This window comes from Equus caballus, chromosome 11 (genome assembly GCF_041296265.1).
Source record: "Equus caballus isolate H_3958 breed thoroughbred chromosome 11, TB-T2T, whole genome shotgun sequence".
Taxonomy (NCBI): Eukaryota; Metazoa; Chordata; class Mammalia; order Perissodactyla; family Equidae; genus Equus; species Equus caballus.
In genome coordinates, this window is record NC_091694.1 from 40,751,673 (window position 1) to 40,777,668 (window position 25,996).

General features: G+C 47.0%; 1 protein-coding gene and 1 long non-coding RNA gene across 5 annotated transcripts in view; both read left to right on the top strand.

Moving 5' to 3' along the window:
* Nucleotides 1-1,361: 1,361 nt before the first annotated feature.
* COPRS (coordinator of PRMT5 and differentiation stimulator) lies at nucleotides 1,362-7,157 on the top strand. Of its 4 annotated transcripts, none has more exons than XM_070226396.1 (5): nucleotides 1,714-1,895; nucleotides 2,147-2,292; nucleotides 3,797-3,867; nucleotides 6,001-6,218; nucleotides 6,746-7,157. In XM_070226396.1, the coding sequence occupies exons 2-5, from the start codon at nucleotides 2,242-2,244 to the stop codon at nucleotides 6,913-6,915; spliced, it is 510 nt and encodes a 169-aa protein (XP_070082497.1). In that variant the 5' UTR covers nucleotides 1,714-1,895; nucleotides 2,147-2,241; the 3' UTR covers nucleotides 6,916-7,157. The 4 variants fall into 4 exon arrangements, with proteins under 4 accessions (XP_023508818.1, XP_070082496.1, XP_070082497.1 ...); XM_023653051.2 differs by having other exon boundaries at nucleotides 3,797-3,863; nucleotides 5,997-6,218; XM_023653050.2 differs by lacking the exons at nucleotides 1,714-1,895; nucleotides 2,147-2,292 and adding an exon at nucleotides 1,362-1,585 and having other exon boundaries at nucleotides 3,797-3,863; nucleotides 5,997-6,218.
* Nucleotides 7,158-10,829: 3,672 nt separating this feature from the next.
* LOC138916175 (uncharacterized) overlaps nucleotides 10,830-25,996 on the top strand; it is a 77,815-nt gene continuing 62,648 nt past the window's right edge. The window contains exon 1 of the long non-coding RNA XR_011423042.1: nucleotides 10,830-11,488. This is a non-coding gene — a long non-coding RNA (uncharacterized lncRNA). The remainder of the gene's footprint in view (nucleotides 11,489-25,996) is intronic.

Genomic DNA, 25,996 nt, shown 5'->3' on the forward strand with positions numbered 1-25,996 from the left:
TTTTAGGAAAGAGATGCATATTACACATAAGAGATGAGAGCAAAGAGAGTGATGGTTGACTCCTTAAAGCAAGGCTGTGAGTGTGTGTCACCCTGGGTCATCACAGCCCTGTGTCTGGATCTCACCATTGCAAGTTAAGGAGATACATCTTGCTAGTTCACCTGAAGCTGCACTGTCAGATATCATAGCTTCTAGCTACATGTGGCAATGTAAATGTATTGAAATTAAATAATTCAGTTTTTCATTTACACTGGCCACATTTCAAGTGCTCACTAGCTGCATATTTACCATATTGAACAGCACAGATAATAGAACTTTTATTTCCACCGTTGCAGAAGGTTATTGGACAGTGTTGACCTAGATCCAATTAGATTTGGGGAAACTGACTCATGGGCAAAATAGGGCACACATTAGTTGGTCACATTCCCTTTCCTGTAGGAAAGTCCACATAGAGGAAAAAAAGACTATCAACTGTTATGTTAAATTTTTTCAAATGCCTTATGTAGTTTATAAACAACACGTTCTTTGAGGGAGATGAAGGAATAGTCTCTAAATGTCACGAAAGATTGTCTTAAGGTGGCCTGGTGAGCAAGGAATCCCAGCTCCCAGCTTTCCTGCTCCCTAAACGTGAATGTGATTCTCCCACCGTGACCAGGTCTGTTAGGGTTTAGGCAGTGCGGTGCGACGCTGTGAAGGCTGTTGGGAGAGCTGGGTTTGTCCCTAGCTCGGGCCCTGCGTATCTTTTGCTGCTTTTGCAGGTTGTAGAGGGCCAGACTTTGAGCATTGAGCGAGAGCCAGGTCAGACTGTGCCGTCACAGCACAGGATGGTTAGGGTTACTGTGACTGAGTGCCCGACGGTGTCTGCACGTTCTAAGAGTTTGCTTTGCTCGTCTATCCTGGTTTCCAATGGATTCACTTTAAGAACTATCATTAACTCAAGGTGGAGAAGGACCGGGCTGCTGAGTTGTCTCGTCCATTTGTGGGTGAGTTACATCCCAGCCTGAGTTCTAGAGAAAGCTGGGAAGTGAGAGAGTGAAATGTGCTTGGAGCTACAACTGCATTAAAAGTTTTGAGAGCTGAGCTCTATACACTGTCAGGTAGACTCCGGTAATTGTTTTAACAGGAATTCGAGGTTTTGAAGCTGAAGCATATCCGGTGTGGTTGGGCAGGGATAACACCTGACATTCTAAACCCAGCTGGTCGTCCAGCCCTGGCATCTGCGCCGGCAGGAGCTACAAAAATCACAAAAACCGGGTTCTGGGACCTATGGGGGGCCTTTCGCTGTGGGGCGCGCCTCGCCCCTCCTGCGCCTCCCTTCTCGCCCCGCCCCCGGCTTCCTCGTGACCCCAGCGCCCCGCCCCCGCCGGCCGGGAGCACCCCCGGCTGATTGGCCCCTCCGCGGCGTATCCTCGGGCTGGCAGCCAGGCCGGCGCGTCACGTGGCCGAGCAGCGAGCGTCCAGGGCGCCGGGCGGCGGACCGCCGGGCATGGACCCTCAAGCAGCCAGGGCCCCGGTGCTGGGGGCCGCGGAGCCGCCTCGGGGGCTGCCGCTGCCGAGCGCGCAGGAGGCGCCCCGCAGCTCGGGGGTGAGCGCGGCCACCACCTGCGGCCCGGGGCGGGAAGTTGCGGGGCTCGCGGGGCCCGGCCGGGCGGGGGCACGGAGCCTGGGAAGCGCCTCGGGCTGCCCCGCGAACGTGGAGCGCCGTTTGGGCGCGCGCTCGAGCTGGAAACGGCCGGACCGAGGGACCGCTGGGCTGCGGGGCGGGGCACCCGAGGGCGTGGGTGGGCGCACTGGGCGCCGAGGGCGGGCTGTGGGCTCCTCTGCGTACTTGCCAAATGAGAGGTGATGCGGCTGCCCGGGAGCCGGGGGCCCCTGCTGGCCTGGACAGGGGCCAGGTGAGGGCGGCGGGGAGAGGGACTCTGCCTGAAGGACCTGTGTCCATTGGTGGGGATGCTCAGCTCACCCTGAGCGCCAGATGATGTCTCATGCGCTCTCTCCTTTTCTGTTTACTGAGACCAAAAGGCCCGGTTTGACGCAGGTTTTCCAGAAACTTGTTTTCATTTGCGCGCCACACAGCTCCTGGTTTTTCAAAGACCGTTATTGCTGCTATCACCTGCCCTTGTTTACAGTCAATAATCTCTGCTAGATGGTGAGCTCCCCGAGGGAAGGAGCCCTCTGTGTAGTGCTGTTACCCCGGCGCCTAGCATAGTGCCTGGCACGACAGACACGCCTGTTAATTGGATGGAGAGATGGAATGTTTGTTTAGGCATCATAGTGCTTCACCAGAATAAGGTATGAAAAATGTAGTGATAGACTTAAAAGAAAATTGCTTTGGAGTGCGGATAGGACGAGACTGACTTTGTCCTGCTTTGGCATAGCAGGAAGGGATGTGCACGTCCTCTCCAAGGTGAGAGGGTGGCGGTGCCTGCAGACGTGTGGATATGAGGAAGGCAGGGCAAAAATGCAAGGCAAATGGTTGGGAGATCGGGTCGTAAAGCCTGAGCGAGAACTATGCTCAACAGGTGGATGGGGATGAGGGGAAGGGGGTGTGAGGGCTGTGGCCTCTGGTTGTGAGGGGTCGTTGAAGATTTTTGAGCAGAGAAGTGATTAACACTGAGTAGGCTGGGCAGGATGGGTGAATGGGGAGGCAGTTAGGGGGCTGTGGCAATGGTCCAGGTGAGAGGTCCCACCAGCTGGCCTGCAGTAGTGACCAAGGGTTGTCACTGACTACAGGAGGTGAGCTTGGCTCCTTAAATCCAGGTGTGACAAGATCATGAGCTAATGGGGCTGGTGCCAAGTGCTGTTTAGATGTAGGCGCAAAGGAAGTGGATTTAAATTCAACAAATGTCGCTTTTCTGCTTCGTGCTAGGTGTTTTCATAAATAATATTTCATTGTAAGCCCCCAGCAAGGTCAGAACAATCATCTTAAATACCAGATGATGAAACCCAGGCAGGGTGGTTGAAGTGATGTGTCCAAGGTCACACTGAATGAGTGGCAGAGTTGGGCTTGCAGTCAGGTCTTCTCATGCAGGCTGTGAACATTTCTTGTTCCATGTAGAAGAGGTCTTGGAGGCGATAGGATTCCAGGAACTCTTGAGTGATGGGAGCAGAGAAGCGTATGGTTGGCTGTGGGGGAAGATTTCCCTTCAGCAAGGCAGAGGAACTGCAGCTCTGTTGCCCCCGTGTATCCGTCAGGAGACCAAGAATTTGATAGAGCTGTTAACTAGATAAAAAGTTAAGTAACTGAAAAGGTAAAAATTAACATGGAGGTAGCAACTGCAAGAGACAGCTTCCAGCCCTAGGGCTGAGGGAACAAAGAGACAAGATTGGAGTGATTAAAATGTACAAGCTCAGAGGAGAGGCTTTGCGGAGCTGAAATTGTGACCTCTGAGGAGGGGGCGCTGCCCCTGCTAGTGCTGGAGCCTCTGAGCTCGGAGGAGGGGTCCTGAGGGCCTGGGACTCAGACCTCTGAAGAGAGGGCCCAGTGATGCGGCTGATTCTGCAAGTCTGGGCATCAGTGGCCGCTATAGGAAGGCGCTCCTGCCTCCAGGGGCGAAGAGCCAGGGGTGAAGAAGTGTCACTGGGGTGATGCCTACAGAATATGAAGGAACAAGGCCCTTCTCCCTCCAGCCTTGCGAGTCTAGCAGGGCAGAGCGGAAATGTGGGTTGCAGAGTCCCAGCCCTAGCCTCACAAAGGAGAGTCTGGAAGAGGGGGTTTGGGGCTGAGAGAGGAGAGCTGAGTGCTGGGGATCCCCCAGATATCCGAGTCCTGGGTAATTGTTTCTTCTTCCCGCAGGTGGGCCTTGCCCCAGGGGAGCACTCTGGTCAGGGGAGAGAGACTGAGAAGGCCACGGATCGACTAGGCAAGTAGATGGCGGGGTGGGGTGGGGGTGGATAGGGTGGGGAGGGGAAGGTCAGGAGAGAGCCAGGAGGCTCCAGGAAGGACAGCCTCTCTGTCTTGTTTACCTTCTCTTTCTAGCTGGTTCTCCAGAGTTGCCTTTTCTGCTTAGTGTTTCAACAGTGCCCTTGTTTGGAAGCCCTGCTGGGGCTTCTTGAAGGGACGTCCTGGACTTGTGTCTAGACCCATCCCCTCTCCTGAGAATGACAGCTTAGGACAGCGGGCATGGAAAGAGTGTGGGCTTTGGAGCCGGGCAAAATGGTTCTCACTTTCGGCCCCGGGTCAGAGTTCTGGGGAGATTTGTGACCTTAGGTAAATCCCGTATCCTTTCCCCATTTTCCAAATGGAGCTAATGCCTACCTCAGAGGGTTGTTTTGAAGATTGCGTGACAGGATCTAGGACTGTAACAGTCACGAGCTACCCGTGCTATTTAAATTTAATTGTAATTAAATAAAGTGAAAGAGTCAGTGCCTTAGTCGTACTAGCCACATTTCAAGTGCTCAGTAGCCACACGTGGACAGCACGGATTATAAAACATTGCCATCATTACAGAAAGTTCTGTTGGGTGTAGTGGTCTAGATAAGGCGCCAAGCTCGGAACTAGATACAGGCATAGCAACTAACACTTCCTGAGGACTCGCTGTGTGCCCGGCACAATTCTAAGTGTTCCTTTTTCTTTCCCCCAACTCACAACAATCCTGTCTGCGTTTTACAGATGAAGAAACTGAGGCACAGTAAACATTTTTTTAAATTGTGATAGAAGACACAACATAAAATTTACCATTTAGCAGTTTGAAAGTATACAGTGCAGTGACGTTTAGCACAATCACAATGGTGTGCAGCCACCACCAGTATTTAGTTCCAGAACATTTCATCACCCTAAAAGGAAATGCAACCCATTTAGTCATGCCCCATTCCTCTTCCTTGAGCTACCACTAATCTGCTTTCTGTCTCTGTGAGTTTACCTGTTCTGGACAGGCAAATGTGAGTTGCTTGTAAATAGACTCACACACTGTGTGGCCTGTTATGTCTGACTTCCTTCACTCAGCATAATATTTTCAGGGATCATTCATGTAGCATGTGTCAGTGCTTCATTCTCTTTTTGTGGCTGAACAATTCCGTTATATGGATATACCACATGTAGTTTCCCCATTCATGGGTTGATAGGCGTTTGGATGGTTTCCACCCTTTGGTGATTGTGAATAGTGCTGCTATGAACATTCTTGAAATGTGGTGTTTGAATACCTGTTTTCACTTCTTTTGGGCATACATTTAGGAGGGGAGTTGCTAGGTTGTGTGGTAATTCTCTGTTCAAGTTACTGAGGAATCGGTTGAGTAGATTTCAGCTCAGTTACACATGTGGTAATTGGCAGAACTGGGATTTGAACCCTGGCAGTTAGGCTTCAGAACTCATGCCTTGAATTATTACTTTTTTGCTTATAGCTGTCATTAGTATTACAATGTTAATAGCGTGGCTGGTTTTAGGCTGATTCTTTTCCCACCTCTGACCTGGCGTCAGCATAGCACTATGTACCTGGAGGTCCGTTAACCTTCCCCAGACTTTTTTCCATTATTTTGAGGTCTTTTGGAATATATCTTCCTGAATCCAGAGGAAGAGACATGATGGCTGTTCGTTGTGACTGACCAGTTCTGTCCTCCTTCTGCCTGCTTTCCTCCTCCTTGCCCCTCGTCCTCACCTCTGCATACTCTCTGAGGATGAAGGGAGGAATAGAAGAGCAAACATTCAAATCAAGCTCATATTGTGAAAGCTGATCATTTGCCAGTGGCTCTTTGCCTCAATGACGTGTAAACTACCTGAAAATACAAACTGCCTGACTCGCAGTGTGGATTATGAGCCCTGGCAATGAATGGCCCTGCTTGAGGCAAAAATGTCTTATTAAAAATAAATGATCAACCTTACTTCTAAAAATGTAAACAGAGCAACATTATTTTGAGTGCTCAGGCGGCCAGAGAACTCTCTATCCTTGTTTTACTGCTGTCCTCTTAGTAAGGCTGCCCCAGATTTTCCAAGCCCACGAGCAGGTCCTATCTGGTCTGCTAGTGGTTTTAATACCTTCTTCCTTTTGTCGATTTCTTAGCCAGTGGAGCACAGAGCATCCCTAATGACAGTCCTACCCATGGTGAGGGCACCCACTCTGAAGAGGAAGGCTTCACCGTTGATGAGGAGGATTCTGATGGGGAAGTGAATACCTGGGAGCTGTCAGAAGGGCTGTCTGGCTGTCCGCCCAAGGAACAGGCTGCTGATCTTTTTAACGAGGACTGGGACCTGGAGTTGAAAGCAGATCAAGGGAATCCGTACGGTAGGTGCGGAGTTTCTGGGGTCCTAGGCCAGGGTTCTGAGACGCTCTTACCAGATTACCGTTAAAAGCAGACAGTTTGGAAGAGGGACCCCCATCTGTGAGTTAGCCTAATGTCTGTTACAGGTCTGAAATTTCTGTGAGAGCTTCTCCTTCATATTGAAATAAAAAAAAAAATGCAAATTTTGCATTTGAGTCCATAATGTATCGGTTGGTTTTAACATTGAAACAGTGTTCCTCTCTCCAAGTATCTTTGTGTGAATTGAGCAGCCGCAGACAGAAGCGCTCTGTTAGCCAGTTGCTTCCTCTGCGCTGCTAAGAACTCTTGGCTGAGAAGCACAACTATGGGTTGCCTTAGAATGAACAAGCTTGCAATTCTTCAGCAGAGGAAGACTGTGGTATGTGTCTGTGAGCGCTTGTGCACACGTGAGTGTTTTTAAACAAAGTGCAAGTGTCTGTCCCCTAGACATTTTTTGGCTATTTTCGGCCGCCTGCCTTCCTTTAATCTGTCTTTTTAAAACTGCCTGCAGATGCTGACGACATCCAGGGTTGCCTGTCTCAAGAGGTCAAACCCTGGGTGTGCTGTGCCGCGCAAGGAGACATGATCTACGACCCCAGCTGGCACCACCCTCCTCCTCTGATACCCCATTATTCCAAGATGGTCTTTGAAACGGGACAGTTTGATGATGCCGAGGACTGAGTGTGCCTGGTGGTGGGTGGCCGGCCCTCCAGATCGAGGTCTCCTTTCTTTGAGGCGGGATGTCGGATCTGAGGAAGCATTCGCAGTGATCCCCGAGTCGGGCGCACACCCTGGTGCCCGCCGTCCCCCAGTTCTGTTGTCAGTGTTGTTTTTAGTGAGCTCCTCCTTGGAACGTGTGAGTGTTGGTGTCTGTGTCAGGAGGGGGAGTTGTGTTCTTTATAAATAAATGTTGGAAAAAACCAGTATGCTTTTGTCTACTATTTTTCCCCTTTTAATTAGATACTTCAGAACAAAGCCTTACGCCTTCGTTTAAAGCCCCTGACTTACATTTTAGGGATTGAAATACTTGGAGACTTGAAACTACTCTGCAAAAGAAAACGAGTTTTTGGTGTTCCTTCTGTCCATCTGGCACTACCGGCCAGGGATTGGAATCTAAGAGACGTTGGTGACTCTGTGGCTGATTTCTATTCCTATTGATGGAAAATTGAACATTTGCTGAGTTAACAAGGACTTTCTGTAGGCTGGAAAACTAAATGGCAAATTAGTTAAACCGGCAACTGTATAACCCTAAATTGGCATGAAACGATTTTAAACTCTATTTTCCATTTAATCTTTTAATCCTTACAATTACTTATATAACGTCACTATTTTTTTTTTTTTAAATTTACTTCATTTTAGACATGAGAAAAATAAGACTGAAAATGTTTTGACTTCTCCAGAATCACACAGCCAGGAAATGGCAGAACTGGGACCTAAACCCATGCGTGACTCTGAAGTGTGTTCTCTTGGTTGCCCCTGGGTGTGTGAGAGCCCAGAGGCGGGAGCTGGGGCCGTGTCTTGGCAGGTCCTTGATGCACCAGGCTAAGGCGCTTTTACTTCTTTGGCAGACTGAGGGATTGCTTCTGACCTCCCTGTCTCCTTGTTGAGGCTGAATCAAGGAAGTTTCACATCTGACATCAGAGGCAACTGCATAGCAGTTAAATGAACATTTAACTATTTAAGCTATTTTTCAGAGGCCCCAAAGTGTGTGAAGAAGGCAGAACCTTATGAGAGAAGGCAGTGGCTTTGGCTGTGAGGGGCCTCATGGCCAAGGTTGTCTTAGGGAGAAAAAATACCCCTTCCACTGTCTTTGCTGACAGGGGAGTCATAGACGATGTCACCCCACGGCTCGCTCTGTCCTCCTCCCAGTGCCATAGCTGATCGGGCTAGTGTGAGAATGAGTACGTCTGGTGTGATGAGATGAACTTGGGAAACTGAGCCAAGAAATGGGGGCTGGAGGAGCATAGCGGAATTGCCAAAGGGAAAGGTTGTGTGGGGGAGGGGTTATGTCGGCCCATGTGTAAGCTGCACTTAGAAGGCAGCTGGAACTGTGAGTAAAAGCAGAAGTCGTGAGGTGGGGAGAGTACACATGTCAGAGGGAGGGAAGAACATCAATCGTTTGGAGAGCACATGTGCATGAGTGTCTGAGCGAGACTGTTCACAGGCTGCGGCTGCTGTGATCTGTGGAGCGGTGAAATCTAGGATCCTTGCTGTGTAGAAGTTGTTCTTTGCCATTCTTCCTTCTGGTTACTTCCAGCAAAGCAGGTAGGAGGGAAATAGGGTCTACTGGAGCAAGGATGTAGAAAACAACATTCTCTTAAAGACATTAGAGTGGGTTTTGTGGCTGAAGAGTGGGTATGTCAAGAGAACGGCGGGGGGTGGCGTAGTCAATTGTTCTGATTTAAATATCATTCCGCTGCCCCCCATAGGAGGATTCAAGCATAGAGAAAGATATAGAAGGGTAACTCCCCAGGCTGAGAACGTTGGTTATCTCAAAGGGGAGGGGGGGTGAGTAAGGAAAAAAAGTAGTGAAATGGAGAAATCCTAGTGATATAAGTAAAGATATAGACTATAAAACTACTCTGATAATGTTATAAATATGAAAAAATTGCATACATATGCAAGTGATAAGGAGTAAGACAGACAAATGGAAACAATTTGATTAGATGATGACGTGTAGGCGATTTGCTGTTACATTGTTGTTATTTTAATATAGATTTTGTAAGTAGGTATTTGAAATAAAGACAAGATGTTCTAAAACAAAGTTGCCTCCCCTGCTGGTCTTCCCTCCTCTGTGACAGACATCGCGCCGCCTGCTCACTCTGCTGCCATCGCTGGTTTACAGGTGTGCCTCCCTCTTTAGGGTGAGAGGTCTTTGAGGGCGAGACCATGTCTTACTCCTCAGCATCCGCGTTTCATAGCATGGAGCCCAGCATGAAGATGTTCAGTAAATACCGGCGCAAATTCTCCTGTCTTCAGTAATGGTGTCGCCTTTGCCTTGGCTGTGTTTAGGGTTGACTGATGACATCCCAGGCCGGTCGTGAAGGAAGAACAAGGTATTTGAAGAACCTTTAAAAAGTCTTTGTGTTCAATTGGATTAGGATTTACTTACGATTCCTTTTCTGTTAACTTATTTTTTAAGACAGTGTATAGGGATAGAAAAGAGAGAAATGTCCAGAACCAGAGAGCTTTGCAACTGTGCTTTAATCTGAAAGCATTCAATCTATGACCAAGTAAATCTTGCTCTCGAAAAACTAGAGTGTGTCTATGTCAAGACAAATGGATTTGTAATGCCAATTATTTGATAAACGACAAATCATGGTTATTTTAAAAAATAACTGAATAACAAGGAAATATCACAGTGATTTCTAACCAGGGTCCTGTAATGAAGAATTGTAATTTTAGGTACTCAACAAAATGAAGGAAAAAAACCCAAAGGAACTATATATCCGAGTCTCTGAATGTTGAGCTGAGAAGTGTCCATCTCAGAATAGGGAGAGAACATGGATGTTGCATAGTTTGGCCTGGTACTATGTGCAGGAATCCTCTCTGCCCACTTCTAGTCACGGGGAACTGACTACCTCAGAAGGAGCCCATTCATTGCTGGCTGGTGCTATTTGTCAGAAAATTTCCCCTTGTATTGAATTAAAATCTATCCATTTGCTCCTGGTCTGCTCTGTGGTCCTGACACTTTTATTTACACTAATTTATAGGAAATTAGTGATCTTAGGTTCTCTCTGGCTTTTTGTTTTCCTGGCTAAACAGTCAACAGCCAGTTGCAAATATGTGTCTGAGATCAGGGAGGGAGAGAAAAAGGGGAGGGGGAAGAAGGGGGAGGAAAAGGGGATGTTTGGGGAATTTTTGAGGTTTCGGTAGGCGTTGCAGCACTGAGGTTGAGATGATTCAGTGAGGGAGGGTAGAGTGCGAGGGCGGCGAACGACAGGACCTTGGGCAGCATTAGCGGTTAAAGGGTGGATGGAAGGATCAGATCCCGAGGGCAGCTGTGGCAGTGGAGGAGGAGGAAGACCAGGGGAGCATAGGTGCTGCTCAATCCAGATCTAAGAAGGAGGAGAGTTGTAAGGAAGAAGGAGTGTCCATCTTTTATAGAGAGAGGCTGAGTAAGATGAAAGCTGAAGAGGGCATTTTGGGATGGAGAAATCAGAAAGTGCTCAGATGACCTAGTGACTTGGGGCAGGGGCAGGTGCAGGGGTGGGACGTGGGCATTGCAGGCTAAAACATTTTGGGGGATGCCGCCTGAACCTCTGGCACTGTTGCTTCTCTTGACTGGGGGGCAATGGTGACTTCTGGCCAGCTTCTCTCAGGATGTGCGAGCCAGGCTGAGAAGAGGCAATGATGGGAGAGAAAAGGAGGGAATGCGGAGAGGGAGAGAAGTGGACAGAGGCTGCTGGAGAAGTCCAGGTACTAAGGGAGTGTTAAGAGGGACAAAAGAGAAACTTTTATCTTGACATTTCTTTCACCCAATATCATTTGCCATGAAAGAAACCACAACCAACCCCAGCAAAAATCTTGGGTGATGAAAAGGGGAGTGAAAATGTGTTTATCATGTGGCTGGATGACCTTTGAGACAGGCGCTTGTTTCTCTCAAGCCCTCTCTCCCTGCAAGCAGGCAGTTGGCCCTCTGCTTACTGCCTTAGTGGAGGCATGTGATGGGGTCGAAAACAGCCAAGAAAGTTTTCTAGCTTTTGTTTAAAAAAAAAGGGATTTTAAAAAATTGAAAAAAAAATTTTAAGTTTTGGTAAGGAGGCAAGTGGATTTAGGGCCAACAGACTATGTGTCTTGAAGAAATTTGGAGGGAAAGAATTTTCCCCAGGCCAGAAAAAAAAAAAAAATCCCCTGGGTTGTGAGAAGAAAGAGGAGGAGAAGAAAGAGAGACCTGAGGATGCTGAGAGCAGATGGAACATGAGCCCTGCTTCCTGGGGTGTCCCTGGGGAGTTAGGTCCTCAGAGAATGATGAGTGAGGACCATCTTGCAAAAGATGCCCGGGCCTGGAGCGTGCAGAGAACCTGACGGACCCAGAGGGGCGGTGGGACAGGGAGGACCTTTGAAGACGGATACTGGATGACCCGATACATTGCACGAGGAAGCGAGGAGATCCCCAGAAGGCCTGGATGGAAGCTCAGGATCGGAAATCAACATGGTCAAAGAGAATGACAGTTTGGCTTCTTGAACCCCCAAGATACGGGAGATGCAAAGTTAACCGGAGCCTGCCGGGGGGTTGGGGACAGATCATCAGGTGGGTGGAGAACGCTTATTTAAGCTATCATCATGGGTTGATTGATACCAGAGTGCTGATAATTTTTTCTTTGTTTTTATTTTCTATCTGGGTGAAAAACTTGCAATTTTTGTATGGTGGCAGAACAGACAGGACTGTGCCGATCACAATTTGTGTAGGTAATTTTGTCTATTTTTGATGGCCCCAGCGTGTTTCTGTCTACCTTTCTTCCCTTTGGGAAAATCTGGGGGGAATATACCCTTTCACCCCACCCTGAAATTAGTTTGGTGCTGTGTTTACAGTGGGGACAGACTGGTCATCCTGAGACCCCAGGAGGGTCTGGTGGGCGATGCTTCGCCAAGCTCTGCTCTCAGACGCCTGGGTGCTGGGTGGAGTGACTGGAGGGCTGCAGAGACCCTGCTCTTTATGTGCAGAGGCGACTGGCTGGACTCAGCACAGCTTCACGGCTCTGAGGAAATCTGAGACTGCCTGCCAGGGAGATGGAAACACAGCCATTGGCTGAGTAAATATCTTGGCCCTGCACTGCTCTTGGTTTTCCGGAGTTTGCATTCTTGGGCCCAACTTTTCACGGGATGGTTGGAATATGGAGAAAGAGAAAAAAAAAAAAAACACAACCCTGGCTATAGCCCATCTGGATTCTGCCTCCCAGTTCTCCCAGAGCAGATTCCCACCCAGATAACCAAGAAAGCTGGATCTGGAGGACTCTGTGTGTGTGTGTGTGTGCGTGCACGTGCATGCACATGTGTGTGGTGTGAGCGTGGCAGGCCGGGGAGAAGTTGGAGGGTGTGTAACAGGAAGGCAAGCGGCAGGGCTGGCTCTCGCTTTGTTGACTTAGCGAGCCTGGCTGCAAAGCCAAGGCCTTTGGAAAGAATGGCCTCCCTGCTTCCCGCAGTTTCTACCGAGCTGGTTCTGGGTCTGAGCTATGTCCTGCAGGTGTTTATGGGTAGGAGGACAGTTCAGTTGGGTTCCAGGTCACCAAGATGGGCAGAATTCCACCAGGATCAGTACTTGCTAATGGCTTAGGGGGTAAACCACAGCCAAAGTTTCTGCAGAAGATATTTTTCTCAACCTTCAGGGTTCCCTGGTCCTCCCCTTTGAGTCAGAGAAATTTCCCCAGGAGGCACGCTTCCTTCCACTTTCCGACCATGGCAAGGTGCAGTGGTTTTTCTTTTCTTTTTCCTTCTTCTTTTTTCTGGTGAAGTGATTTGGATTTCAAAAGCAATTTCCTCCGACAGTTCTCATTAGCTCTTGAACAAATTTGGCAGATAGAGGTTAGGGCCATGTGTTTGGCGACACAAGGCAGGCGCCCGAGTTCCTCCTGGCTGCAGCCTGTGGCCTTACTCCACTCCTCCAGCAGGTGGCAGTAAAGACCCGTTGGCTCGCTGTCTCCAGCGTGACCCCGGGGAAAGTGAGGGGCCCTGGAGGAGAGGCTGAGCTGCCTCCGGGTTACCTCCCTGTTAGTGGGCTTCCTCTCGATTTTATAGATGAGTTTTCTCCGAAAAGGTTACTGTGAAATCTAGGGTACGCGTCATCATCGTTACCCCCCAACACCTACCCCAGAGTCTGTTGTATAGTAAGTGCTTAGTACGGGCTTGCGGACTTCAACCAAAGTGTGTGCATACGCAGAGAAAGTCAAATGCATTGTGCTGCATCCCTCTGCCTGATGATAAGGTCGGTGGTTTTTCTTATGAAGTAAGGCTTATAATTCTCATTTTACGGAAAGAGAAACTGAGGCTCAGGGAGGTGAAATAACTGGCCAAAAGGTCACAAAGATAGGATGTGACCCAAGTCATCTGACTCCAAGCTTCTGGGCTTGTGTGCTTACTCTACTGAGATGGGAAACATCTAGATTGAGTCTAAGATGAATTTTGTTTCAGAAATAGCAGGGGAATCCATCCAGTGTAGGTTTGATCTCTATTCATCAATTTGTTTCTGAACATCTGCTACATACTGCGTTCTCAGGATGGAGAGGTAGAGGACCTGGTTCCCACTGGCAGGGAGGTCGGAGTCTAGGGGGAAGGTCCTGGCACACAAACAGACCATTACAGCACCACAGGAGGGGGACATGAGCCCAGGGTCCCACGGGGACCCAGAAGAAGAGGCGGGAGGTCCAGGAGCCCCCTCAAAGAAGACAGCCTTGAAGCTGAGTCCTGGAGGACTTGGCCAGGCAAGTGGTGGTGGGGATCATCCAGGCAGAGGGAGCTGTGTGTGCAAAGGCCCCGCATGTGAGAGGACTTGCGCAGTGGGGGAACTGATGAGGGACGTGGTGAGGGGTGAAGTCAGGGAAGCAATGTGCCTTGAAAGGGGCTGTGCCAAGGGGCTTGAAAGTTTGGTAGCAGGAATGTGACATGGGCAGATTTTCATTTTCAGAAGATCCTTCTAGTTCCTGCTGGAGAATGGTGGGAGGAGGCTGAGACTGACAGCAAGGAGGCCAGTCTGGGGGCCTGTAATCCAGCAAGAGAGGCTGGTGACCTACACCAGGGTAACAGCCGTGGAGATGGAGGGAGGCGGGGGATGGACTGGAACTGTTTACAGAAGGTAGAGCTGACAGCGCTGGGCACAGATTGTCTGTGAGGAAAGAGTCTGCGGTGACCCTGAGTCCTGGCTTGGCAACCGGGTGGATGGAATGGTCTCTGAACAGTGCGTGATCCTTAGACTTCATCAGCACTTTCACATCTACCATTTCAGAAGGAAGGCGCTCCGTGTTCCAGACATTCCGCCTTGTTCTCGGAGTCTGGAGGGCTCCCCTGCACCTTGGACATGTGAAGGCCGTGCCTCTAGGGTACCTTTCTCTTTCCTGCGCTCTTCTCTGTCTCAGAGAGCAGATGCTCAGGAGAGGGGACCTTTGCTGCATAGGGTGTCTGGGGGGGGACATTCTGCTTGTCTCCCCAACATCCATTCCCCTCCTCTTGGTGACCATACTTTTTCATGCAGCCCGTGGACTTTGGGGAAAGCTAACCCCATGCCTGGACGTAGGGGCGGGATGTGGAGTTCAGGCCTAAGCTAACCTGTATAATTGAATTTCTTGGCTTGTGTCTTAGTCTTCTAGGCCAGATGATTACCTCACAAATTACCGTGAACTTGGTTGCTTAAGACAACAGAAATTGATTTTCTCACAGTTCTGGAGTCCAGAAATTCAAAGTCAAGTTACCAGCAGGACTGTGCTCCCTCCAGAGGCCCCAGGGGAGGTTCTGTGCCTTGACTCTTTCAGCTTCTGCTGGCTGCCAGCACTCCTTGGGTTGCAGCTGCTCACTCTGACCCCTGCCTCATCTTCACATGGCTTTCCTCTCCATGTCTGTCTTCTCCTCTTCTTCCTTTTCCTTTTTTTTTTTTGGAGATTTTATTTTTCCTTTTTCTCCCCAAAGCCCCCGGTACATAGTTGCACATTTTAGTTGTGGGTCCTTCTAGTTGCGGCATGTGGGACGCTGCCTCATGTTGGCCTCATAAGCGGTGCCATGTCCGCGCCCAGGATCCGAACCGGTGAAATCCTGGGCCTCTGAAGCGGAGCGTGTGAACTTAACCACTTGGCCACGGGGCCAGCCCCTGTCTTCTCCTCTTCTGCCTCTTATAAGGATAGATGTCATTGGATTTAGGGCCCACCTGGATAATCAAGGGTGATTCCCCTCTCAAGATCCTTAACTTAATTGCATCCACAAAGACCCTTTTTCCAAATAAGGTCACATTCACAGGTTCCAGGGGTTAGGAGGGAGACGCCTTTTTTTGGGGTTGCCTTTCAACCCACTACAGCCCCTGTGGATGGCATGATGGAAATCGCGAGCATGATGACATCAGGGAGCTCGTGTCAACCAACCCAGAAGCCTGCCTGTTTTAGGACTTCCAGTTCTGTAATCCAATAAATCCTCCATATTGCTTTAAGCGAATTTGACACGGTTTTTTCCGTGTCGCTTGCTACTGAACGCGCCCTGATATGTGTGTGCATCTGGAGTCCTGCACGCGGGCAGTTGGGTGTGGGGGAGAGCTCGTGGCAATCAGAATCCTCCTCTGCTGGGCCCTAGTGCTGATACTCTGTGTGACCTTGAGCAAGCCGCAGCCTTGCTGACCATTGGTTTGCATATATAAATGGGGCCCTTGTCCCTGCATAAGGCTCTTCAAAATGGAAGCCACTGTGGTTTGTGTTGTTATGGCCGCTGCATTCCAAGAAAGACGTAATAGAAGTGGAAGAGGGCCAACAGAGTGATGAAGGGCTTTTACCACGAGGGCATGCTCCACCATTAGAATCCTTCGGCCCGGAAAGACGGAGGCTGAGGAGGGGCCGTAATTGAAGTCCTTTATATATATGATAAGGCACATCGACAAGGCAGAACAGACTTGTTCATCAAATCCCAGGTGCCTTAGAAGCCCAGCAGAAGTTGTTTCAGGGCAAACAATAGAAAGTGCTCCCTTACACGGTGGAGAGGTGAACTTGAGGCACTTGGCCAGCTTGGCGTCAGGCACCTGGAGTTGGGGAGCTCTGGGTTCCTCTCCTGGCCCCAGCTGTGTGATTGCGAGCAATCCTCTTTTCCCCCCCGAGTCTCAGATTGCTTGTTGATAAATGAGGGGCAATAAACCTGGTAATAAACAAGGAGTGAACTTCCGCAGACTAACCACTGCTCTGCCCACTCACCAGCACTGACACCCATGTGATCACTTCCTGCTTGCTTCCACAGGTGGACTAACTGCAGATCCCCTGCTCCTGCACTCGATCTCATCTGCTCTCCCTTGCTCAAGGACCACTTAAGCAATCCTCTCCTACCTTTCCTGCGTCATCATCTATTTCTCCCTGGCCGCAAGATCATTCTCATGTGCAGAAAAACCACTGTCATTTCTCCATCTGAAAACAACCCTCCCTTGACCTCCCTTCGTCCTCTGGCTCCTGCCCACTTTCTCAGCTCCACCTTGCAGCAAAACTCCTTGCAAGAATTGTCTATACTTATTTCTTCTAGCTCAACTAATCCTTACAAAATGAGCACATTCATATCTCTACCATCCAGGTTTACAAAAAAAGAAAAAGGAATATGACCAGCACCCCAGAGGCCCTGTCCTCCTCCCAGTCACCCACCCCTTTCTCTCTCCACCCCAAAGTAACCACTGTCCTGACTTACAACACCATAGGTTTGTTTTTTCCTTTTTATTTTATTGTGGTGAAATACATACAACATAAAATTTACCATTTTAAAGCATACAATTCAGTGCATTTAGTATACTCACAATGTTGTGCAACCATTGCCGTTAATTAGTTCCAGAATATTTTCATCACTTCAAAAGGAAACCCCATACCTGATTGCCGTCCCTCCCCATTCCCCATCCTCCTCAGCCCCTGGCACCCACGAATATGCCTTTTGTCTCTATGGAGTTGCCTATTTTGGACATTTCGTATGAATGGAATCATGCAATATATGGCCTTTTGTGACTGGCCTTTCTCACTTAGCATAATGTCTTCAAGGTTCATCCACGTTGTAGCATGTATCAGAACTTTGTTCTTTTTTATGGCTTTATAATATTTCATGGTGTGGCTATACCACACTTCTTCATCCATTCCTCAGCTGATGGACACTGGGTTGTTTCCATCTTTGGCTGCTATGAACATTTGTGTACGAGTTTTTGTTTGAACACCACTTTTATCTATTTTTGAACTTTAAATTAGCCATGTGACTTATTCATTTTCTGTCTGACTTTATACTCAAGATTATATTCTATAATGTGAGATTCATCCACATTATTGCATAGCAGTAGCTTGCTTATTTGCCTTACTGGACAATATGTCATTATGTGACTGTGTCGCCATTTATCTCATCTATTTTTGATGGGTTATGTCCAGTTATGGGTTATTGTGAGGAATGCTGCTATGGATGTTTTCATTCATGTCCTTTGGTGAACACACATACACACAGATTGCTGTTAGACATGTATGTAGGAATGGAATCGCAGGGTCATAAATTATGCACGTTTAGCTTTAGGAGATAATGCCAAAGGGTTTTCCAAGATTATTCCAATTTCACTCCCCAGGAGTGGAGCATCCTGGTTACTCCACATCCTCACCAACCCTTGACATTTCCCCATGAATGTTCAAGAGATGTCTCAAACTCAGCAAGTCCCAAACTTAGCATCTTATGTTCTCCTGTAGTAAACCTGTTCCCTAGTCAGTCAATGGCACCTTTGTCCTTCCAATTGCTCAGGAACTTATTTGGCTCTTCCTCCTAACACACCCAAAATATGACCTCATCCCTTATCCTGCTCCCATCCTTGCTGGAGCCACTACTGTTTTTCACCTAGATTGCTGGAATGCCTTCCTATTTGGTCTTCCAGCCTCCCTTCTGCACAGTCTTAGCACAGCAGCCAGGGTGATTTTTTTTTTTTTTAATTGTGGTAAAATAGAGGCTGGCCCAGTGGCATAGTGATTAAGTTTGTGTGCTCTGTTTTGGCGGCCTGGGGTTCAGGGGTTCAGATCCCAGGCACAGACCTACACACCGCTAATCAAGCCATGCTGTGGAAATGTCCGCATATAAAGTAGAGGAAGACAGATGTTAGCTCAGTGACAATCTTCCTCAAGCAAAAAGAGGAAGATTGGCAACAGCTGTGCACTCAGGGCCAATCTTCCTCACACACACACACACACAAATTGTGGCAAAATATATGTAACATCAAATTTACCATTTTAACGTGTACAGTTCAGTGGCATTAAGTACACTCACACTCTTGTACAACCATCACCACAGGGTGATCTTTCAATACGTAAGTCAGATCGTCTTACTGCTCTGCTCCAACTCCTCCAGTGGCTCTGGGTTTCAGAGGAAGTGTTCAGGGTTTCACAACAGCACACCAGGCCTTGTCCAGTCTGGTCTCCTGTTACTTCTGTGACTTCATCTCCTTCTACTTCAGGTTGGCTGCTTCCACTCCAGCCCCTTCGGCCTTCTTGTGCTCCTGGAACAAGCTAGGCAAGACCCTGCCTTAGGGCCTCTGAGTTGGCTCTTGCCTCTGCTTGCCTGGAATGCTCTGCCCCCAGATAATCTTCTGGCTAATTCTCTTGCCCCCTTAAAGCTTTGCTCAATTGGCTTGAGGACTTTTGCCCACTATCTGTGAATTTAAATATAAGAGCTGGCTTGTGGTTAAAGATTTCTTAGGGGAGAAGGTTTTTCTTTCCACCCACTTCCAGTGTTTAATGTGAGCGATTTTCCTTGCTCCTCCACCTTGTCCGGGCCAGGGTCTGTCTCCTCTTTCATGCCGTCTATGAGGCCTTTAGAAACTGAGTCAAGATCACTTGGCTCTGGGTATTTCCTCAGGGAGAAAGCCAGCTTCCACATCCTCTCCGGGTTCCTCCTTTCCTTTCCTTTTTGGCCTATGACTTCTTAACCCTTTCGACCAGCTCACCTGATGCCTTTAAAGGACTGAAAACATCTTCTCCCGCATTTTTAATGTTTCAGCAGGAAGTAGTTCAGAGTGTCTAGTCTGGTCTATTGCCAGAAACAGAAGTCCATGCAGTAGCAGCTTTAGGAAGGCAGCACGTTATGGGAGATAAGACCGGAGTTTGGGAATCCTTGGTCCCAGTCCCAGCCCTGCCTTCAACCAGCTGCGATGTGGACACGTCGCACAGACCCTCTGGGCCTCAGCTTCTTACCTGGTAAAAATAAGGGCTTAGGGGTGGGCGGCCTCAAAGACGGTGATTCCACATGACTGAAGACTGTCTCTAATGGAGCTCATGACCATGAGGGGTGAAGGCTCCCATTTCAAACGGCCTCTCTGTATTCTCCCAGTGATCTGCCAGGCCCTGAGTCTGGTTCAGAAGAAGGGATGGCAAATGTAGAATGTCAATGGTAACAAATATGAGGTAAAGAGCAATTAGTCAATTCCTCAACGATCTGGGAGGCGGCAGAGAAGAGGCTGACATTACACACGGGATAAGGGTCCCTGTTTCTGGGTAGGTGGGCGGGACAAGAGCGTGGCCATGGTAAGTCTGTGGGTGAGGATCTGTCGTTGTGCTGGTAACTTGGGGCCCCCTGAAAAGAAGGCCCTGAAGATAGAGGCTTTGGACCTGGCCAACATCCCCCTCCCTCCTCCTCCCCTCCTTCCCTCCTTCTTTCAGTCCCTAAGTCCCTTTTAGCTTTTGTTTTATATATGTGTGTATATATATATATATATATAAAATTTTATATTTTGTAATTTTATGTGTAATTATATGTATTTTCTTTTTACTGTATTTTTTATATATAATTTTAACTAAAAGACTTTCTTTTTAGATTTCCAGAAAAATTGAGAAGATAGTACAGAGAGTTCTCATATACCCCACACCTAGCTCCCCCATTAACATCTTACATTAGTATGATACATTTGTTATAATTAATGAAGCAATATCGATACACGACGATTAACTAAAGTCTATAGTTTATTTAGATTTCCTTAGGTTTTACCTAATGTCTCTGTCTTTTCCAGGATCCCATCAGGATACCACATTTATATTTAACTGTCATTTTTAGGATCCTCTTGGCTGCTGTGGCAGTTTCTGAGAATTTTCTTGTCTTTTTTTGGTTTGACTTTTTAAGATTGTGGTAAAACATGAAATTTACCATGTTAACCTTTTTTAAGTGCACATTCCAGTGGCATCACTGTCATTTTGTTGTATAATCATCACCACTGTCATCTTCAGAATTTTTTCATCCTCCTAAACGGAAGCTCTGTACCCGTTAAATGACAAGTCCCCGTTTCCCCTCCCCCAGCCCCTGGTAACCTCCATCCTACTTTCTCTGTGAGTTTGACTATTCTAGGCACCTCATATAGGTGGACTCATACCGTACTTGTCCTTTAGTGACTTTTCTTGTTTTTGTTGACCTTGAGAGTTTGGAGGAGTACTGTAGGAATTCTGTAGGGTGGGCTGCTATTGGAATCTGTCTCACGTTTTTCTCCTGATAAGACTGGGTAGTTGATGTTTATTTGTTATTCTATGCCAAACAAGATGCTTGGCGCGGAGGACTCAGAGAGAAAAGCATATGCTATTTTACAGATGACACTGAATCTCAGAGAATTTTAATTTCTCACCCAGGGTCATACAGTCAGTCTGTGGCAAAGATGGGATTGGAACGCATCCTTTGGACTTCAGACCTGCACTTTTTCCTCCACACTCCCTTTCTCTGGGCCAACCAGAGCCTGCGCCCCTACCTTCTTCTTGGGGCGTTCACCATCATTGGGGCTTGCTCAGAGCTGGGCAGGCAGCCAGGTGCTGGGCAACCTCCACTTAACAAGCAGCAGATCCCCACTCCGATTTTTCTCAAAATTTTTTTAATTGAAATATTTTATATATATACACATATATACACGAGTGTCTATAATGCATGGAGTCAGTTTAAAGAATTATAATAAAAATGAATACCCACATACCCAGCATCTAACTTCACAATGCTTTCAATACTTTTAAACCCCCCATGTGCCTCCTTCAAATCCCACCCTTTCCCCTCACCCTTTGCAGAAATCACCATCCTGAATTTCGAGTTTGTCATTCCCTTGCTTGTATAGTTTTACCACAGAGGCATACGTCCCTAATCAACATGTTGTTTAGTCTGGAGTGTTTTCTGGACTTCTGTTAAATGAAATCACGCAATATGTATTAGATTGTGACTTGCTCTATTTGTTCAACATTTTGTTTAGGGGATTCACTCATGAAGGTGTAGCTTATCCATTTTTACGGCCATATAGTATTCCATTGTATGAATAGAGTGTATATTTTTAAATCCATTTTCACGTCCATGCGTGTTGGGCCTATTTGCAGTTTTTGTTTTTACGAACAGTGCTGCTATGGACATTGTGGGGCCCACGTGGTGGGAGAGTTTCTCTGAGACGTTACGACAGTAGAATTACCAGGTCACAGAGGATGTGCTGACTGGCTAATGCCAAACCGTTTTCCAGAGACTGGGGTCCAGCAGGTCTGAGGGTCCCCATCACTCCATACCCCCAGAGCTCTCTTTGGTGCTGGTCTGTCCTCCCCTCGGCTTTGTCCGCGTCTCAGAGGCCCCTTGGCTATGCTCGGGCCTCTCTTGGCCTCTTGCCTGAGTACCTCTGGTTTGGTCACCCCAGGCTGACCTGGACTTCCTGCTTCCCTGAGAGTTTGAGCCCTTGCTCATATTGTTGGCTCAGCCTCTGGCTCCAGGCACAGAGCTCCAGCCTTATCCTCGATTCTGGGTCTCAGCAGGGCCGTATGGCTCCTGGGGGTCAAGGAGGTTAGACATGACTTTCTCTTGCCAAGCCAGGTGGCAATGGAATTTTCCACCACAGAGGAGTAGGCAATGTCATCTCCCCATAGCCCCCAGAACCAGGAATCCTTAAAGAGAGCTTTAATGGCTTTTCTTGAAAATTTCGGCAGGTCAGACCAGCACTGTCAGTGCTGGGAGGGGGACGTGACATTTGTGCTGGCCCTAGGCCAGGTCACACGGACATCTCTGTGTACAGCGCCAGCTCATCCAGCCTGGGGCCTCAGGTGTGGAGTGTGCACAGAGCTGGCCCCGTCCAGCCAAGACAGCCCTGGGAGCCCACCTCCCATTGCATTCACCTCCCTACCAGATGCTTCTTTTTTGACAGTTGCTGCACCAGGGATGGTGCCCCGTATCCGAGGCTCAGGGTGTCTGGGTTTTGCTTGTTGTGAGAAGGCACGACAGTGCCATGGTTACCAATGCAGGCCGACCTGGATTAGAATCCTGGTTCTACCTCTTATCAGCTGTGGTCACTTGTGCTGGTAACTTAACCTCCCTTAGCCGCTGTTTCTCCCTTGTCAAATGAGGACAGCATCTACATCTCCAAGGTTATGAAGTGAGAGAATGTGCATTAAACATTAGTGCTCTCCCTGGCACAACCTGGGCCCCGAGAACTGTCTTGGGTAGTTACTGTGACATGGTGGAAAGAACTGGGTTTGAAGCTAGAAGGACCTAGGTTTGAATCCTGATGCTGTCACCTCTAAGTTGTGTCCTTTAGCCTCTCTGAGCCTCACTGTTCCCCATCAGCAAAATGGTAATAAGAATTTCTACTTCACTGGATTCACTGAACTAAAATACATAAATAGCTTGGCAGACAGTGGTTGCTTAATAAAGCTCAGTGACTGTCACTATTATATGAGATGAAAGCGCTTTATTTTCAATAAAGGGAAATAGAGACGCAGCAACATAGACAGTAATCATTTCTGTGGAACAGCCCAGAATTCAAATTTTTAAGAATTTATAAACATATTATTTAAAAAAAGAATGCATTATACATCTTGGAAAAGAGGAAAGGAGAAAAAACACAAAAACTCCCCCAGGATCTCACCACTTGAACACAAACACTGCAAGCATGTTGGTGTCCTTCTTTCCAGAGTTGTTTCACATGCATTTTATTAAGAGGTTGTAATGTAGGACATACATATTTTCTGTATTCTTTTTCCTTTACCTAATGCTGTGTTGTAAACATTCTCCCATGTTGCTGCATGCTATTTGTAATTGTAATTTTTATGGTTGCATACCACTCTTAACTAAGACGTTTATGCATAAAACTTCCTCAGTCTTTCAGGTTTTTTCCTTAGGATTCCAGAAGTCAAATTACTGGGTCATAAGGGGTAAACACTTTTTGCAGCTTCAGATTCATGTAGCCAAATTACTTTCCAAAAAGGTGGTATCAATTTGCAATGCAGTGATGTCTGATAAAGCTCATCCAACCGCATATTCATTGGTACTGGGTATTATAAATTCAGTTTGCTTTTAGCTGATTTATGAACTATATCTCGTTTTCATCAGCAGCAGTTGCCAAGCCGGAAAAAGTAAAAAGGAGTTAAGAAACCACAACAAGCTTCATTAATGCAGAATCATGGAGTTGAAAAGACCTCGAGTGGTGTATTAACTTCTTGTCTCCTTTGAGTCCAAATACCTTCTGTATTTGGACTATACAGATGGATGGATACTATACTTTGACATAATGTTTAAAAGTTTATTTTTTCTATTATAAGAGTAAAATGCGATTATTAAAGACATTTTGAAAACTACAGAAAAACTTGAAAGATAAATCATTCCTAGTCCTAAGGTTAACATTTTAGCACATTTTCTCATTTTCTTCCAGTTTTTTCTCTCTAAACACTTTTTCCCCTGTTACATAACTGTGAATATACTATACGACAAATTTTTAACTTATCTTCTTTCACTTAACATTATAATATAGGTATTTATCTATATAACTGTAAACATACATAGACATCGTTTTTATAGCCCATGTGTTACTTTTGTTTTTTTTTTTTAAAGGAAATACATAGTCATGATTTTAAAAATTCAAGTAGTGCAGGGTATACGATGTAGAGTGTCTGCCTTGACCTCAGTCATCCTCCCCAGGGGAACCATTGTCATCACTTTCTTGTGTATCCTGAGCAATTCTATGCCTATTCAAATGTAAATGGACTTTTCTACACAAATAATAGAATACCAGACATGCTGTTTTGCATCTTGCTTTCTTGTCTTTTTCACTTACTATATCTTGGAAGTCATCCCACAAAAGCACGCATGGTTTTGACACGGTCTTTTTAACAGCTGTGGTATATATTACGCAGATGAGCCATACTGGACTGTCCAGTCTCCTACGGACAACTTTTCCTTCCTCTTGTTCTATAGACAGTTTTTTAAGCAATAGGCTTCCCCTTCGTGCACGTGTCAGTAAATTCCTAACAAATGAATAAATTCCTAACGGTGAAATTTTGCTAGGTCAGCAGATGCATTTTAAAATTTACACTTTCAATTTTGATAGACACCATCACACTGCCCTCTGTAGGAGTTGTACCAATTTAATCTTGACCCAATAACATATAAAACTGCCTGTTTTTCCCCACCATCGCCAACAGGAGTGTTAACAATGTCTTTGACCTTTGACAAACTGAAAGGTAAAAATAGTATTTCAATTTTGTTTAACATAAATTTTTCTTATAAGAAAGGCTAAATAATCTTTCAAAGCCACTTATATTTTGTTTTCTGTGAGCTGACTAGACATAATTTTTAATCGCTGAAAAATATCCCATGGAGAGGATTTACCATAATGTGTCTAATCACTCCTTTATATTGTTTCTAAATTTTCACTTTTATAAATAATACCGTGGTGAACAACTTCTTTTGCATAAGGCGTCTTCGGGATTTTATATTCTTTCCTTAGAATGGTTTCTTGGAAATGCAATTTATGGGCCAACGTGTATTGGTGTTTTAAAGACATGATGGCCAAATTGCTCTTGGAAAAGTTGATACTGGTTTACAACCCACCAGCAATGTACACTATGCCCAGTTCACTCTCCCATTGCCAGCACTGGCTTACCATATTTAAAGGATCTCCCAGGACGCAGCTTCTGTAGATTTATTTTGTGCTGTAATCCAGTGTTCGCCTAAGCTTTAAAGCCAGGGACTTTCCCCTTTGTATCACAAACCAAATCCTTCCTGTCAAATTGGGGCCCAGCTTTGTTCTGGAAGAACTTAGAGTTCTGCATCAGAGATATCAATGTCTATTTTTTTTTCCTTTGTAAAACCCCATGGCCAAGTTTGTATGAATCATTGTAGCAGAAAAACATTGTTGCTGTTCCAAGAAGCGCTCAAATGCTTCCCTACTGGATTACCAACGGGAATGGATTACAGTACCTATGGCCCTGGAGGTTCGGGGCAGCACAGGACGTGGGGCTCCGTCTAGGGAGGTGCCCTCTGAGTCACGCTCGCTAGGATGTGGAAAGTCAGTGAGGGTGGCCCTGCGGAAGGCATCCTGTGTGCTGGGCTGCATCAGAGCAGGTGTCTCCTGGAAGAGTAGACGTTTGTTTTTATCCGCTCAACATCTCTTTCCTCTTCTGGTAAAAGGGGCTTCTCTCACTCTTGCAAACGAGTGCATTGTGACCTAGCCCTGGCCTTGTAGAATTTCCTTTCCTCTTGGCCAGAGTGACTGACTCATGAGCAGACACTTGACCCGAGAAGGACCAGTCATAGTCCTTCTTGAAATTTGACATACGGATCCTGGCAGGAAAAAACTGTTTTCCCATGAAGTTGGGTAAACTGGGATAATTTAGGCTTAAGGCTGCTGGTGGTCCTCATTCCCTCCATGTGGAAAATGCTGGCTGCAATAGCAGCCCGGGAATATGGAGCTAAGAACAGACACACAGGCATGAGGAAGGAGAGGTGGAAAGAGATTCCTTCCACAGCAGCCGTAGGAGTGCACGTGTGAACTGCATTTCTTTCTGCACTTACAATAGAAAAACTGTAGTTCGCCTGGAGACGTCAGGTATTAATTTTAGACTTGCATCTAAGAGGTGAGCACAGAGAGTTCTAGAGAGAGGGAGCTGAGGGTTGATTGGCTCTAGAGGGAAATATTAGTTGTCAAACATCTCAGTGGTTTGAGATGATAGGATGGAGTAGGGTAAGAATTGGTGCCTGGGAATATGAGAAGCAAGTTAGGAAGTGCGGAGCCAGAGAAGCTAAGGGAGTCTATGGCATTCGTCTGGGCACAAGATGATCTTGGGCCACGTTTGCGGTGGGAATGGGGAATGGT